Source organism: Pelophylax lessonae, assembly GCF_965119305.1.
Source record: "Pelophylax lessonae genome assembly, chromosome: 3".
Taxonomy (NCBI): domain Eukaryota; kingdom Metazoa; phylum Chordata; class Amphibia; order Anura; family Ranidae; genus Pelophylax; species Pelophylax lessonae.
In genome coordinates this window covers 414,213,998-414,231,686 of record NC_138770.1, presented here as the reverse complement: position 1 = coordinate 414,231,686, position 17,689 = coordinate 414,213,998, and the positions used below count along the sequence as shown (strand labels likewise).

General features: G+C 39.4%; 1 protein-coding gene across 2 annotated transcripts in view; it reads left to right on the top strand.

Moving 5' to 3' along the window:
• Positions 1-17,689, top strand: part of TBC1D32 (TBC1 domain family member 32) — a 532,407-nt gene that overhangs the window by 426,496 nt on the left and 88,222 nt on the right. For both annotated transcript variants that reach the window (XM_082249090.1, XM_082249089.1), the window contains exon 28: positions 705-788. In XM_082249090.1, the coding sequence (XP_082105216.1) occupies positions 705-788 (84 nt within the window). The remainder of the gene's footprint in view (positions 1-704; positions 789-17,689) is intronic.

Here is a 17,689-nt window from a genome sequence, read left to right as displayed (position 1 = left end):
GCCATGAGGTGCCACGTTGAACTTCCAGTGACCAGTATGGGAGAGTGAGAGTGATAAAACCAAATTTAACACACCTGCTCCCCATTCACACCTGAGACCTTGTAAAACTAACAAGTCACTGGGGACGGAAAATGGCTAATCGGGCCCAATTTGGGCATTTCCTCTTAGGGGTGTACTCATTTTTGTTGCCAGCGGTTTAGACATTAATCGTTGTGTGTTGAGTTATTTTGAGGGGACAGCAAATTTACACTGTTATACAAGCTGTACACTCACTACTTTACATTGTAGCAAAGTGTCATTTCTTCAGTGTTGTCACATGAAAAGATATAATAAAATATTTAAAATAAGAGGGATGTACTCATCTTTGTGAGATACTGTGCGTATATCTATATCAGATGAATTGGTTAAAATAATAAGCAGTTTTATCAGTGGTTTTCCCATGATCAATGAAAAAAAGGCACTTTTACTGCCTCTGGAGGCACCAAGTAATAGTATTTTCATCCAGTGTTCTAAAGGTGATCAGACAAAAAAAAAAAGAAAACACATTACAACAGTTTTAATCCCAGATGAAATTCTGCCTACACCATTGAATACGATAATGAAAATAAATATATATATTCAATTGTATTGCAGCCTCTTGTTGAACACCCTATTGTTGTTTGAAGGTTATACTTCATTTGTTTTTCTTTCTTTCTTTCTTGCAGTGTATGGTGAGCTGTTGGAAAAATGTGTGTCCCATCAATGTAGAATACCTGCCAGCTGTATTTTTGATTGCTCTGAACATAAAGGTATTGTATTGCTTGTCTCTTATTATAGCATAAACCAATAAATAATGAGTTTGACTATGTCAGCATTGTGACATACTGTATAGATCTTCTAAACATTTTTAAACTCTAGAATCTTTGGACAGACCTACAGCCAAAGTATTTTCCAGAAAAATACAAATTTAGCCTTTAGGGTTCCTTCACTTTATGTGGAGACTATCATCTTTTTGCACTAGATAGATGTCAATCATTGCAATGGTACATGGTTTTCTATGTGCCTCACTCATACCACAATATTGATGTGATGTGTGGTGCAGTGTGAAAAAATGCAGCATCAGAACGCAATGCAGCACTAGGCACCACACAGCTGTGCACAGATATAAATGAAGCGTCACCTTGTGCAATTTAAATAAAGTAAACGGTGTGATGCGCTGAAACGTGCATCACACCACAGCCTTACCACAGCTCATTGATGGGAAAAACAGACTGCTGGAACATGTATCATGCAGGCAGTGTGAAGAAACCTTCAGTCTTGTACTTGATTTTTAAAGGCATCTTTTTGAACAAAATTAAGGTGTTACCAAACCAAGGACCCTGCGTTCACTATATCTGGTCTCCTACAGTACACAGACCATGAAAATATAATTATTTTAGTACATATTAACTGCTAAATACCTTTTCTCATCGGCAGTACAGTTGCGCTCATAAGTTTACATAAATGGCAGAATTTATGATTTCTTGGCCATTTTTTAGAGAATATGAATGATAACACAAAAACTTTTCTTTTACTTATAGTTTGTGTTTGACTGAAGCCAATTATTATCAATCAACTGTGTTTACTATTTTTAAATCATGACAACAGAAACTACCCAAATTACCCTGATCAACAGTTTACATACCCCAGTTTTTAATACCGTGTATTTCCCTCTTTAACATCAATGACAGCTTGAAGTCTTTTGTGGTATTTGTGAATGAGGCTCTTTATCTTCTCAGATGGTAAAGCTGCCCATTCTTTCTGGCAAAAAGCCTCCAGTTCCTGTAAATTCTTGTGCTGTCTTGCATGAACTGCACGTTTGAGATCCCCCCCAGAGTGGCTCAATGATCCTGAGGTCAGGAGAATGTGATGGCCACTCCAGAACCTTCACTTTATTCTGCTGTAGCCAATGACAGGTCGACTTGGCCCTGTGTTTTGGATCATTTTCATGTTGGAATGTCCAAGTGCGTCCCATGCGCAGCTTCCGGGCTGATGAATGCAAATTTTCCTCCAGTATTTTTTGATAACATACTGCATTCATCTTGCCATCAATTCTGACCAACTTTCCTGTGCCTTTGTAGCTCACACATCCCCAAAACATCAGCAATCCACCTCTGTGTTTCATAGTAGGAATGGTGTACCTTTCATCATAGGCCTTGTTGACTCTCCAAATGTAGTGTTTATGGTTGTGGCCAAAAAACTCAATTTTGGTCTCATCACTCCAAATGACTTTGTGCCAGAAGGTTTGAGGCTTGTCTCTGTGCTGTTTGGCATATTGTAAGCGGCATACTTTGTGGCATTTGCGTAATATTGGCTTTCTTCTGGCGACTCAACCATGCAGCCCATCTTTCTTCAAGTGGCTCCTTAAGTTCCATCTTGAAACAGACACACCACATGTTTTCAGAGAGTCCTGTATTTCACCTGACGTTATTTTCAAGTTTTATTTGCATCCCAAACAATTTTCCTGGTAGTTGTGGCTGAAATTTTAGTTGGTCTACCTGGCCATGGTTTGGTTTCAACAGAACCCCTTATTGTCCACTTCTTGATTAGAGTTTGAACACTGCTGATTGGCATTCTCAATTCCTTGGATATCTTTTGATATCCCTTTCCTGTGTTATACAGTTCAACTACCTTTTCTCGCAGATCCCTTGACAATTCTTTTGCTTTCCCCATGACTCAGAATCCAGAAACATCAGTACAGGACTGGATGAAAAATGCAAGGGTCTGTCAGGAGTCCAGAAACTCATTGACCTTTTAAACAAACACATTAATTACAAGCAAACAGAACACAGGTGAGGATGTTTACCTTTAATAGTCATTCAAACCCCTTTGTGTAAACTTGTATGCATGTTATCAGGCCAAAATCACCAGGGTATGTAAACTTTTGATCAGGGTTATTCTGTTGTCATTATGATTTGAAAAGAGTAAACACAGTTGACTGATAATAAATGGCTTCAGCCAAACACTAACCATGAGTGAAAGAAACGTTTTTGTGTTATCATTCATATTTTCTGAAAAATGGCCAAGAAATCATAAATTCTGCCAGAGTATGTAAACTTATGATCACAACTGTATATAGCAGTCTTGTGACTTCTATCAGTGTCTGGTTAAAGCTTGTAGGAGGAGTTTTCATTCTGCTCTGACTGTCCTATGAGCAGGACCCCTGACCCTCTTTCTGGACAGTGCTGATTGGCCTTGTGCTGATCACATGCACCCTCCTAAGAAGAAAAAAAACTAGTCTAGCAATAAGCACCAAACTAAGCATGTGCAGCTTGTCTCCTAGCCTCTGTTCTATCATGAAATGGTTTGGGGACAGTAGAAGAAGAGGAGGTACAGAGTAGAAAGGATTAAACTGCCTTTTTACACAATGCAGATGATTAACCCTTTAGGTTTCAAAGTGAGTATAACGAGCATGCTTTACTGCAAATACAGACTGATATTACTGTTGTGGGTTTAGGAATACTTTAAATGCTAATTTCATGCTGCCTACTGCAATGTGCAGTACAACAGGACACAAAGGTTATTATTAGAAAAATGTGTATACTGTATGCAAATCATTATATATAGTGTATAGGATTAAGTGCACCGTATGGCACTACTTGCAATGAACACATATCTTTACCATGTTCCGGTGTGAATGTCAACATCGAGAGTTCAGTTAGCGATTTGCACAGAGAACACACATTTATAAATAGCTTCCCTGAGCAAAGAAGGCTTGGAAAATATTGAATACTCTGCCAAACGATTGTGTAAATGACACTGAACTTTTTACTGATTGCATGCTTACGGGATAATAGGGTCCAAGTCTGTTGTTCACCACAAATTAATGCTTACATAAACTCTCAAGGCTGTCACAGTCAATCAATTCGTTGTCCACTGAAATTATGTGTTTCACTGATGCTATCTGTGGAGACTAATTGTATTTTTAAATACATTTGATTAGTGTATTTTGTAACTTTGATAATAGTTCTTACATGTTAAAAAAGAAAGCCTTTGTCTATTCTTTACAGCAATTGATTATGTTAATGTGGCAGATTTTCAAACCCTTAGGTATCTTGAATTACAATAACAAAGTAATCCATCTGCTGCCTACTCTAATGGGAATACATCATAACACTTGCAAATTTGAGAAAAATTAGATTACTGTAGTGTTCTCTCCCCCTTAAGCATGAAACATGCCACAAATATGAAACGCTATATTTTTCATTAATTAGTGTGCTGTTTTGTTTTTCTCCACTGCAGTACAATTCTTTTTTGTGAAACTTTTTCTATTTTATTTGTCCATCCTTGCCAAATATGATAAATTAGAATGTACCTTCAGGGATGTTGAGAAATGAAGTCAGTAATGGGGTTTTCCTGTCTGGCTGTTCAATCCATACCTTATCATCGATTGAGAGTATTTTAAGAGACAGATTTGAGATTATGGTACACTAGGCACATACAAAAAAAGACTTTCCCTCAATTCATTTTGAAGTCCTCTTTAATTCCTGATAATTAAAGTTTTTTATACAAATTTAATAGATGAAACATACTGCATGCTCTGCATTCAAAGTTCCCCTAAACTGTTCCATATGCCAGTAAATTGCTTTTTCTGAGTTTTCCTATTGAATTTACCCACAAGCATAGAGTGGCCAGACAAGAGAGAAAAATGTTATGTTTAAATGTCTTGGCTTTCTTCTCCTTTCCTCTGCATATGGTTCTTGCTCCTACTTTGCCTTGGCTAGCCCCAAGCTCATAGATAAGTAGGAGTTGGGTAGTCAGAACCACTGCTTAGTGTGTACAATAGCATGAAAATGAACTACCCATGAGAATGTTCCCATCACCTGAAGGTATTGGTGACGTCTCTTGACTTTTGGGAAATGGGCTCTGTTGTTCTGCACCTCTGCAGAGAAAATCAGGGAAGAAAGATTCTTTAGCACCATTATGCAGTGCCTCTTTATATCCTCTTGTATATTTTAGAGTAAGCTCCTTATCTTTATAGTTCAAGAGTTTGGCCAGAATTGATCTGGGATACATGAGTCAGCAGACGCATAGTTGTTTTATGAGCCTTCAACACTGAAAACACTGAGGTGAAGGCATTCTTTCCAAAGATATAAAGAAGCCATTGCTCTACAACAGGGCCACAGATTTTTTTTTTCCATGTGAGTGCAGGTACGTGTCCTTGAACACACACTCCCTTTCATAAGATGGAGCCCTTTACACCTGTTCAGTAAAGTTGGTTATAATCTAGTCACGGGTTGCATTCATATGTCCAAAATGCCTATGGTGCGGCAAGTATACTGCAAATATTTTACTGTTAGGGACAAATGCCTGACCCTGGATACAGATAAATTGTGTCGAAGGACAAACATTAATCCCTATCCCCAGGTGACCACTGGATGTGCAGATGAGAATACCTTGCAGCAGACCACTCTGAGTGGCTGCAGATTATTGGAATATCTAGGTTTCCAGCTACAGCTATTCAAAGGAATACATAGAGTGATGGGCAGGACTTAAGAAGAACCACAGGCGCCGGGTCATATGACATAGCATTTACTGCTCAGCTGCATATTTTGGCTTGTCATCCGGTGGGCAGTTTTATTGCACTGACTGCTGCAGTGTTGCTGAGTGGCATGGGCACTTGGCAGGACATTTTGACATTTTTTGTTTCAATGAAACAAGTGTTTTATTAAAGCGGTAGTAAACTAGCACATTATATGAAATTTACCTTAGAATGAGGCCCTTCTAGCGGCGAGCTGTCACTCCTGACATGGCTTCCATCTTCACCCTTCTTCCTTCTGAGTTCGCAGGCTCCGGCTGTTTGAGTTGCCGGAGCCGCGATTACGTCACTTCCGTGCATGTGTGTGGGAGCCGCCTCTTACAGCACAGACTCCGAAGAAATGGCCAGGGTGGCCATTCCTCCAGAGCGCATGCGCCGGTAATGTTCCTGGCTGCATGAACAGTAAATATCCCCTAAATGGTGATCGTTTAGGAGATATTTACAGTACCTATAAGTAAAATTCATGTATGGGAGTTTACTCCCACTTTAATTATGTCAATCAAATTAATATGTGCAAACACAATAATTAATCATGCAAATGATGCAACTAAATATGTGTAAATATATATCAAGTAATTAAATACAAAAAAAAAGTCAGTATTTATTAAATTCAGAAAAATGGTTTAAAGTGCACTGCTCCCAGTGCTGAGTGATCACATTCCATAAAGTGCTCCGGTGCTCCACCAGGGCTGGAAGAAGTATTAGCCTCTTACCATACAATTATTATCTCCAGATTATAAGAGATCACAATAGTAATAGGGTTAAGATGTTACCTAAAGTAGCCAATCTCATTCTCACAACAAACGCTGGTTTTAACATATCCTTGCATGATGGTCAACGTCTCAATCTTTAAACATTCATACCTGGACTCACTGAAAACCACAGATTGGCCCTCTCTTTCTCTCGGGCATTGGCATATGATTTAAGCACAAAAAAGAAGGTGGCGGTATATGTTTAGACTATTTATTTAAAAATCAAAAGATTATTGCATTTTCCAGTTAAACGATCATGTATAGTGGTGAAAGATAATCTGGCCGCGAGACACACCAGCAGGTCAAGGCGTAGTGATGTCACATCTCCATGACATGTTTTTTTATTTTGAATTAAGGAAAAAAGTAGGGATTGGCACATCAAGATCACAGGTATATATCAGCTAAAACTCCAGCAGTGCATTTAAAAAAAAAATGCAATCTCCAATCGCAATTTCATTGAATCATTGGCAGTTACTGAGTATGCGGGAGACTGGAAAAATTTTAAAGCAAAACTAGACTATACAGTACCTTAAAAAATTATTCATACCCCTTAAAGTGTTCCATATTTTGTCATGTTACAACCAAAAACGTAAATGTATTTTATTGGGATTTTTATGTGATCGACCAACACACAGTGGCACATAATTGTGAAGTGGAAGGAAAATGATGAATAGTGTTCAACATTTTTTACAAATACAAATCTGAAAAGTGTGATGTGCATTTGTATTTAGGTCCCCAGAGTCAAGACATTTGAGCTGTGGATCTCTGCAGCTCCTCCAGAGTTACCATGGGCCTTTTGGCTGCTTTTCTGATTAATACTCTCCTTACCCGGCCTGTCAGTTTAGGTGGACCGCCATGTCTTGGTAGGTTTACAATTGGACCACACTCTATCCATTTTCCGATGATGGATTGAACAGTGCTCCATGAGATGTTCAAAGCTTGGGATATTTTTTTTTATAACCTAACCCTGCTTTAAACTTCTTCACAACTTTATCCCTGACCTATCTGGTGTGTTCCTTGGCCTTCATGATGCTGTTTGTTCACTAAGGTTCTCTAACAAACATCTGAGGGCTTCGCAGGACAGCTTGAATTATACTGAGATTAAATTACAGGCAGGTGGACTCTACTTACTAATTAGGTGACTTCTAAAGGCAATTGGTTCCACGAGATTATAGTTAGGGGCATCAGAGTAAAGGGGGCTGAATACAAATGCACGCCACACTTTTCAGATATTTATTTGTAAAAAAAAAATGTATAATTTTCCTTTCACTTCACAATCATGTGCAATTTTGTGTTGGTCTATCACGTAAAATCCCAATAAAATAAATTTACGTTTTTGGTTGTAACATGGCAAAATGTGGGAAATTTCCAAGGAGTATGAATATTGTTTCAAGGCATTGTATGTGTACGTTTAAATCAGCGGTAACGTATGTTTTCAGTGAAAGAAAAATGGTTATGATTTTTTTTCATAGAAAAGCTGCTGCTCAGTTTGATAGTTTGCCAAATTCCTGGCATAATTTAATGGACCACTTTCAAGAGAACATGTTTATGCATAAAAACCCTATTTATGCACACAAATATTTTCATAATAAAAGGTTTTCTAAAACAAATATGTATGAAAATCTTCACTTTTCTAGTTCCAAGATATTAGCAGATATAAAACAGTTGTCCTAATGTTAAATCTTTCCAGAATACTAGACACCAGGGCTGGGCTAATGGGTAAGCAGAAGATGCAGGCATCTTGGGAGCAACAGCCAGAAGGGAGGAGAAGAACAATGGCATTGCAGCCGGACTGGAACTGTAGGTTTGTTGCTGAGAAAGTTCACAGCTTCAGGCTTATATTGGTCCCTATACTGCTGCTACCTGATGGTGTAACCTTGAGAACCTAAAATATAACATGGCAATCGGTAGCCCCTTGCCTACAGTACTATAAATATTTCTCTTGTGTTCCACAGAACATTAATAAACCTTTTTCTGATGATCCATTTTGCATTTTTTGCACACATTAAAAGATAATAATTTTAGATCTGGAGCATAGTAAAACCTCTGAACATTATATATTTTCTGAAACCATATTCATAAAATAATCATCTCTACAGCTACCAGATTACTTTCATTAGAAACCTGGGGTTTACCATCTCAGTCTAAAGGGCCCCAGTCCTCTCTGTTCTGATCACTGCCCCTAGTCTGATTCTCTGTTATCCTCCAGAAACTCCACTACTCTTTTGGGTGCACTTTCCTTCTAGAGAGGTGTTTTCAGCCTCCTTATCTGATTTTATGGACAGAATCTTGGTCCTATTGGAGGCTGTAGATCACAGGGGTTATAAGCAAGCCCCTTTAGTCTCTCCTCCTGGGTTGGTCTCTGAATTTGCTCTTGAGACTGCTGCATTGTCTGAGGAGAAGGTAAACAAGGAAGACACCACCCCTGATTTGAAGGAATTTAATCAGGATGAGATGCCTTCTTCTGAGATCTCACCAAAATGTAAGAGTATCATTGCTACCCTTATTGAGGCAGTGCACTAATGCCTGGCCTTAGAGCAGCATGAGTTATTTTAACCACTTAAGCCCCGGAAGATTTTACCCCCTTCCTGACCAGGGGCTTTTTTGCTATTCGGCACTGCGTGACTTTAACGGACAATTGCACGGTCGTGTGATGCTGTACCTAAACGAATCTGACGTCCTTTTTTTCCCACAAACAGAGCTTTCTTTTGGTGGTATTTGACCACATGTGCGATTTTTTGATCATGCGCTATAAACAAAAAAAGAGCGTAAATTTTGCAAAAGTAACAAAAATGTTCACATTTTTTTATATGAAATTCCCCCCCAAAAAATGTAAAAATCTATTTTTTTAACATTTTAGGCCAATTTGTTTTCTGCTACATATTTTTGGTAAAAAAAAATCGCAAAAAACGTATTTTGATTGGTTTGCGCAAAAGTTATTGCGTTTACTAACTAAGGGAAAGATTTTTGTCATTTTTGTTGGGGTTTTTTTTAACGCGTAATGGCGGTGATCTGCGATTTTTTTTGCGGGTCTGCGACATTGGGGCGGACATATCGGACCCTTGACTGACATTTTTGACACTTTTGGGGTTACCAGTGACATTACTACAGTAATCAGTGCTATACATATGCACTGTTACTGTAAAATGACACTGGCAGTGAAGGGGTTAACTTTTTTTGAGAGGGAGGGGTTGTGTGTGTCCTAGGGACGTGTTTCTAACTGTGATTGGCTGTGGCTTGAGGTGTAGGGACAGTGATCAATGGTCCTACATAGTAGAACCGTATGATCACTATTCTTACACAGGGGAGAATGACAGGCGGCTTGTTTACATCAGCCGCCTGCCTTTCTCCCGCTGTCACGGACGATCGTGAGTGCCCAGCGGACATCGGGTCCGCTGGGCACACGCGCGGGGGAGGGTCCTTGACCGAGCAGGAGCGCGCATTCGGCGGCGCGCGCGCGCTCCCCAGAGCCTCACAGGCTAGCGACGTAGACCTACGTCGCTTTGCCTGTGAGGGGCTGACTGCCGCAGTAAATATACTGTGAGCAGTCGGCAAGTGGTTAACCATGACCAATCCTGCTAAGACTTTCCTAGCTCAAAAAAAAAAACAATATATTATGGCACTCTACTGGTGTAGGTAGGACTGCTAGTGTATTATAAAAAGACAGCTGTTAGGGGTGAGACTGATTATAGAGAAGTTCAGAATAGTTATCAAAAAACAATAATAATGGTCCAAATGTGCAAGGCAGTACTTAGTGGCTGCCAGCAGGAGCGAGGAGAGGCTCTATAAGAAAAGAGAAAACAGAAAGCAGCACCTACTAAGTGTAGCATGTACAGTTTAATGAGGGTTTAAATAAGTAATTCACTCACAAGGATAAAAGATAAGCCACCATAGTAAGTATAAACAGGTTATCTGCTGTATCTCTCTGGACTGGTGACGGCTGATGGAAGCCACTGTAACGATGTTCTGATGGCTGTCAGCGTTTTCAAGCAAGCCTTGGTGTTTCCACGGCGCCCGGGTCTGTGTAGAGGCGCAGATAAAGTTACATCCAACAATGGAGAAGGCAGGAGGAGCGCGGGTTCAGAGCATTCTTTGCTCCTTCTTTAGCAAAAATTGTAGACGCGATAACCTTGCGCAAACCAATCAATATACACTTATTGGGATTTTTTTTTACCAAAAATATGTAGCAGAATGCATATTGGCCTAAAATGATAAAAAAAATTACATTTTTAATTTTTTTTTATTGGTAAAGTTTTATAGCAGAAAGTAAAAAAATATTATTTTTTTTCAGAATTGTCAGGCTTCTTTCACACGGTCCGCCTCCGCAGGCGGATCCGTGTTGCTCAGCGGGGATCGATCCGCGATCCCCGCTGAGCCGGGCGGATGACAGCTCCGTCTCCGCTTGCAGAGCGGAGAGGGAGGTGTCTCAGCACCCGCTGCCCTCTATGGGGGATCGGAGGAGAGCGGACCGCCTGTCCGCTCTCATCAGATCCGCTCCGCTCCGATTACTGAACGGATGGAAAAATAGGGTTTCCATCCGTCCAGATTTCAGCACAGGATCGGATGCGGATGGCAGCGGGTGTCAGCGGAGGTGACCTCCGCTGACACCCGCTGCCCCATAGAGCTGCATGGAGGATCCGATCAGATCCGCCTAAAAAACTGACAGGTGGATCTGATCGGACCGCCCGTGTGAAAGAGCCCTCACTCTTTTTTTCAAAGGGAAGTCATAGGCCTTATCAAATACCATCAAAAGAAAGCTCTATTTGTGGGAAAAAAAGAACATAAATTTTATTTGGGTACAGTGTTGCACAACCACGCAATTGTCAGTTAAAATAACGCAGTACCATATCGCAAAAAATGGCCTGGTCATTAAGGGGGAAATCTTCCAGTCCAGAAGTGATTTAAGTGATATAAAAAGGCAATAATTAAAAAAAATAATAATAATAACAAACATGTCATACTTACCTGCTCTGTGTTATGGCTTTGCACAGAGCAGCCCCGACTCTCCTCATCTCGTGTCCCTGCGGGCATTCCTGACCCCTCCCTCCTGCCGAGTGCCCGCAGAACAAGCAGCTTGCTATAGGGTCACTAAAGCAGGTGAGCTCCCAAGCCGCTGCCCTGCGTTTACATTCACACACAGAGCCGCGGCTTGGCGTCACCCCCTCTCTTTCCTTATTGGCTCATTGGCTTTGATTGACAGCCGTGGGAGCCAGTGGCTCCTGCTGTTGTCTCAGCCAATGAGGAGGGAGGGTCCCCAAAGTGCCGAGGATCTCGTGCACATCGCTGGATTGAGATGGTGCTCAGGTAAGTATTAGGGGAGGCTGCTGCACACAAAATTTTTTTACCTTCATGCATAGAATGCATTAAGTTAAAAAGCCTTGAGCCTTTAGAACCACTTTAATGCAGAGAATGCAATAAGGTAAAAAACCTTCAGCGTTTAGGGCTATTTTAAATTGCATTGCTCTAGGCTGGCATAGTGGAGTAACAGCCACACCTCTCAGAACAAGTGCTTTTCCACATAATTGTATTTCAGAGGAAGAGGGGGGGCGCCAGGCTAGCTCTGTTATTGTGTAATGGTTAGTGGGTGCAGTAGGTCTAGCTAGCCATACATGGTTCATTTTTTTCAATCAGCTTAAAGACTCCTCCATCCACACAAACAGTGTGGATTGAGGAATCCTCCTCACAGGGACATCGCTGTCAGAATATGCTGATGAGCAGCTGCAGCTGGCTGACTGCAACTGCTGATTGAGAAAAAATGTCCAATGTTCCCTTCATCAGAAGCCAATGAAACGATCGACTGTGGAGAAGGGGCGGCCACACACTGATCAAAAATTCACCCAGTCTGTGCTGAACCGGCCAAATTTCAATTATTGAATTGTATAGTTATATATAGAAACACTGCACAACTGTTGTCATAGGAAAGTAAAGGTAAGAGTATTAGAGAGGAGGTTGTTAGCACAATGTCTGTGTGGTTGGGTATCTATTTTTTACCGTACTGTCTAAGTAATTTATGCTTACATAGGAATACAAATGTGAACAAAAATAAAAAGTTTTCATTTTCATATCTCATTTCAAAAATACATTCCAAGAAAGCCCATGTAAAGGTTATGGGAGAGAGATAAGTTAGATAATTGAAATCCATCTCTGATTCAATTTTGTTGGCATATTGAAAGAAGATAAAAGGGCATAGCTTAATTCCAATGTATGACAGCTGGACAAGAGTACCTTTGCTGTATTTCTACATATTGCTATGAAAGCTATATGCTGTTATACGGTTCCAAATATTCCAGTCTTGCTGTACGAAGTAGATTCACTAGAATGGCATGCATTAGCAAAGGTATTATTTAATTTGTGTCATATTTCCTATTAGCCTCTATGCGGTTTGGCTTTGATATTATTTCTGTTTTTTTTTTTTCTACTCTATGTATAGCACATTGCCGGTAAATGACAGCTTGGAAATGGCTTCCTCCTGCCTGCCAGGAAAAGTACGCACTTGGTTGTTTAGGAGATTGATATGTCAGAGCTTTTGTCTTGAATACCATTGTATATCAAAGCTTCAAACTATGTCATAGGCTATCAATATATTTCGAAAGTTTTGTGCAAAAAACAAAATAGCATTAAATTGAATGCTGGTGCCTGAAGACCACTAGTTTGATTAAATAAATCAAATCTTTTTTCTCCATGTAGCTACACTAATGTAGCTGTCCATGTATGGCCCATAAAATATTATTTTGCTCTCATCATGAGCACAAAAGTGAAGATATATAAGACCTTACAATTTTTTTTTTTCTTATTTAATGACTTATTTGTTCCTTCGAGTCCCTAGAATGTGTTTCCAATCTCTTTTTTTTTGTATTATACGCTGGGAGTTCAGATTGAAAATTTAGTTGGCATGCTCCTACTCTGAGAAAATTTAGGGCACAACAAATAAAAGGTACATACCTAATAAGACTGCATATAGTTTAACCACTTTTATTACTGCTTAGCACAGTGCAATCTACTGCATATTTCTATAGTTGATATTCCCATCAATTGCAGTACTGTTTTAGTAGTATCACATGTAGCCTCTGAGGGTATGCACACTACATGTATGTCAGTACATATTAGCACTGCCAATATATTTCTATAATGAACATTTTTATTTAGATATAGTAGTTGGAATTTCGAAGTAAAATATGCTGTAAAAGTCTACCGTAGGCCTGGCAGACCAACATTCAAAGGCCCATTGTACATACCAAATACAGTGCCTTGAAAAACTATTCATACCCCTTGAAATTTTCCACATTTTGTCATGTTATAACCAAAAACGTAAATGTATTTTATTGGGATTTTATGTAATGGACCAACAGAAAGTGGCACATACTTGTGAAGTTGAAGAAAAATGATAAATGGTTTTCAAAATGTTTTACACATAAAATATATGAAAAGTGTGGCATGTATTTGTATTCAGCCCCCCTGAGTCAATACTTTGTAGAACCACCTTTCCCCACAATTACAGCTGCAAGTCTTTTTGGGTATGTCTCTACCAGCTCTGCACATCTAGAGAGTAAAAAGTTTGCCTATTCTTGTTTGCAAAATAGCTCAAGCCCTGTCAGATTGGATGGAGAGCGTCTGTGAATAGCAATTTTCAAGTCTTACCAAAAATTCTTAATTGGATTTAGGTCTGGACTTTGGGCCTTTCTAACACATGAATATGCTTTGATCTAAACCATTCCATTGTAGCTCTGGCTGTATGTTTAAGCCTCCACCCCAGTCTCAAGGCTTTTGCAGACTTTGCAGGTTTTCTTTTAAGATTGCCCTTTATTTTGTTCCATCCCTCTTCCCATCGACTCTGACCAGCTTCCCCTGTCCCTGCTGAAGGAAATCATCCCCCCAACATGATGCTGCCACCTCCATGTTTCATGGTGGGAATGATGTGTTCAGGGTAATGTGCAGTGTTAGTTTTCCGCCATACATAGCTTTTGCTTTTAGGCCAAAAAGGTAAATTTTGGTCTCATCTGACCAGAGCACCGTCTTCCACACGTTTGCTGTGTTCCCCACATGGCTTCTCACAAACTGCAAACAGGACTTCAGCTCGGTCTGCAACTTTGGATTAACTATGGCCAGGCCTATGGTGGACTTTTACAGCATATTTTAATTCAAAATTTCAACTATTATTAAATCTAAAAATAAAATTGTTTATTATAGAAAGCCATAAGGTTTTCTTTCAACAATGGCTTTCTTCTTGCCAGAAGGGCAAGTGAGAGGAAACCCCTGCAAATAAAGTGAATTCCTAGGGGACCCCCATGTCACTGGAGCTAATATCCCCATTGGAAGATTTTCCCTCTATTACTTTTCTGGGGACAACCCAAAATTTGGGATTTTCTTTTACATTCACTGTCAATGATAATAGTAAACAAGACACATAGAGAGGGCAAATCTCCTTAACAGGAGTACAGACAGCAATAAAAATTGTCAGGTGTTCTAAAACCTCTCCACCCTATTCAAAACTAAAACAAAAGGTTTTGCCTTTAGTTATACTTTAATGCTTTCTTTGCCCATCCTGTCAGTTTAGGTGGAAGGCCATATCTTGGTAGGTTTTCAGTTGTGCCATACTCTTTCCATTTTCGGATGATGGATTGAACAGTGCTCTGTGAGATGTTCAAAGCTTGGAATATTTTTTATATTCTAATCCTGCTTTAAACTTCTCCACAGCTTTATCCCTGACCTGTCTGGTGTGTTCCTTGTGCCTTCATGATGCTGTTTGTTCTCTAAGGTTCTCTAACAAATCTCTGAGGGCTCCACGGACAGCTGTATTTATACTGAGATTAAATTACACACAGGTGGACTCTATTTACTAATTAGGTGACTTCTGAAGGCAATTGGTTCCACTAGAGTTTAAGCCTGGTACACACGCATCAAAAATCAGCAGGGAATTTTCGTCCGACGACCGATCTGCCGATTTTCGGCTTGTTAGTATGATGCTTCCGACAACCGACTCCGACTTTTCGGCCGAAAAAAATCTGGTGTGTAGGCTATAAAATTTTTGTCTGCCGTCAAAACACGGCCGATTTTCGTGCAGTCAGTACAGATTTAGACAGGGAAAAATCTAATGAGCAAGACTGGGCATGCTCAGAGAAGAAAGAACACAAAGAAAGCAAATCAACACATGACATCACTTCTGAAGTCGGGCGAGAAAATTCGTGTGCAGTCTAGGCACATTCCAACCAACAAAACACCACTCTGGACAAAAGACGGACGATCGGTCAGCCGATAATCGTTGCGTGTGTACTAGGCTTTAGTTAGTGGTATCAGAATAAAGGGGGCCGAATACAAATGCATGCCAAACTTTTCAGATATTTATTTGTAAAAAAAATTAAAACCATTTATCATTTTCCTTCCACTTCACAATTATATTCCACTTTGTGTTGGTCTATCACATAAATCGGGAGGGGAGTGTTAGATATACTAGTAGATTTACATGCACTAACAACCTGAAGCCAAACTCAGCTCTAACTTCTTAAGTGGTTACAACAACAGTTATTTTAAGATAAGGTTTTACATAAATAGATAAAAGCTGACAATTGTAAGCACCCCTGTCAGTGGTAAATGGATTGTCTCCATCTGCGGGACAGCTTGTTCTGTTGAAAAACAACAGACTCACTGGCAGGATCACCAGGTGAAAATAAAGGAAAGAATGCCTAAAAAAAGAAAACAAATTCAGCCATCACATCAAAGAATTGGTAAACTGTAATAAAATTAATGTTTTGGATTTAACACCGCTTTAACTTTTTATAAAGCTGTGAAAAGGCAAATAATGCAAAAAGGAAAAGTATTCAGAAAATTGTTAAATAAATAAAGCAAATAATTGAACAGTTCCTATTTAATATCTAGCTATGCACAGTGTCCACGAATGGTGCATCTTCCAGGTTTCATCGTAGTGGTGGAATAAACAATCTATCCCTTTATAGTGCTACTATTACTCTTATGCTCCTCAAAAAAACTTGTATGTAAAGTAAAGTCAATAAATTATAATGCATCTGATTCTTTAATTTTTTTAAAATTACTTTGTAAACTTGGTTGTTAATGTTATTGTAACATCAGTTCTCCGTTTCCTAATTCGTTTTACTCTTTTCTCTTTACTGAAAGCTATAAAGAACCCTTACCACAACTGACCCTTTCTTTAACGAGTCTGTTATTTATAGAATATCTAAAATTGTTTCTGACACATAAAGTAATGTCTTGCTTTTGACAGAAATTTGCAGGGACAGAGAATAAATTATTTCTGTGCAAACATTTAAGGAAACATTGAGGAAATGTCAGCAATCTAGAATGAAGAGTAAAAGAGGTGGTGTTGGCAATAAACAATTATTTAACAGAGATAAAATCTTTACATATCACATTACTCTGAGTAATAAAATGAATTCACTTAAATGGTAATTGCATTTTTGTTTGAAAATTCATTATTGAATGACCTCTCGAGCAAAATAAGTTAGTACGGTAGCAAGTTGAGCTTTAGATCTACAGAAATCACCTATTTACTGCCTAGCTTGCCTGCGGTGAGTGCAAAGTATTCTAGCTCCAGGGTTGTCGACTTCCAGTGTATTCATGTGCCAAGCTGCAGATCAGATCTGGCCATGACTAAGGCACCCCATATGTAATCCTCAACCTCCTATAACCTCTAACCACCCCCCCCTTTTACCCCAACTACCTGCAAAAAAAATACAAAAACACAATTGTTGGAGTTGAATTGGCCGCTAAAAAAAAATAAATAAAACGGCCATTTATTGAACCATTTGCAAAATATAACAACATTCCTTAAAACAGGAACCAAAATAATAATGCAATAACAAGAAACCTAAGGTTGCCAAGCTTTGGAGGCTTCAAGTATCAATTATTCACTTTGTATCTACGTAACTGCTTACAAGGTCCCCAGCCGCACCACACCGGCTCGTGTACGGCCTCAACATTCTGCAGATACCTCACAATTTTTAACCTACCAGTTAACCCACCATTAACTGGCATTCCACATGTGACTCCATACCTTAGATGGGTCCCTAAACTGATAAGCACAGCAGGTTTTTTTTAATAAACGCCTCCAAAGACCCCAACCGTCAAAGTGAAGACCACTTACAGATGAACAAATCCAATGTAGGGGCGGGCAGATGGGAACGATCATCCTCCACGTGTTCTACCAGATGCTAGGAAGATGTTAAAAACTTGACCCCCCTTGCAGCCCCTCCTCCCTACTAAAACCACCAATTGGATGAGAGACAAAAACAAATTAATTAATCCTATCTCTCCCTGATTACCCTGTCTACCCAGTCATGCTAGCCCTACCCTTTTTTACTTTATTTATTTATTTATTTTTCTTTGCTTCAGGCTATACTGACTAGCTATT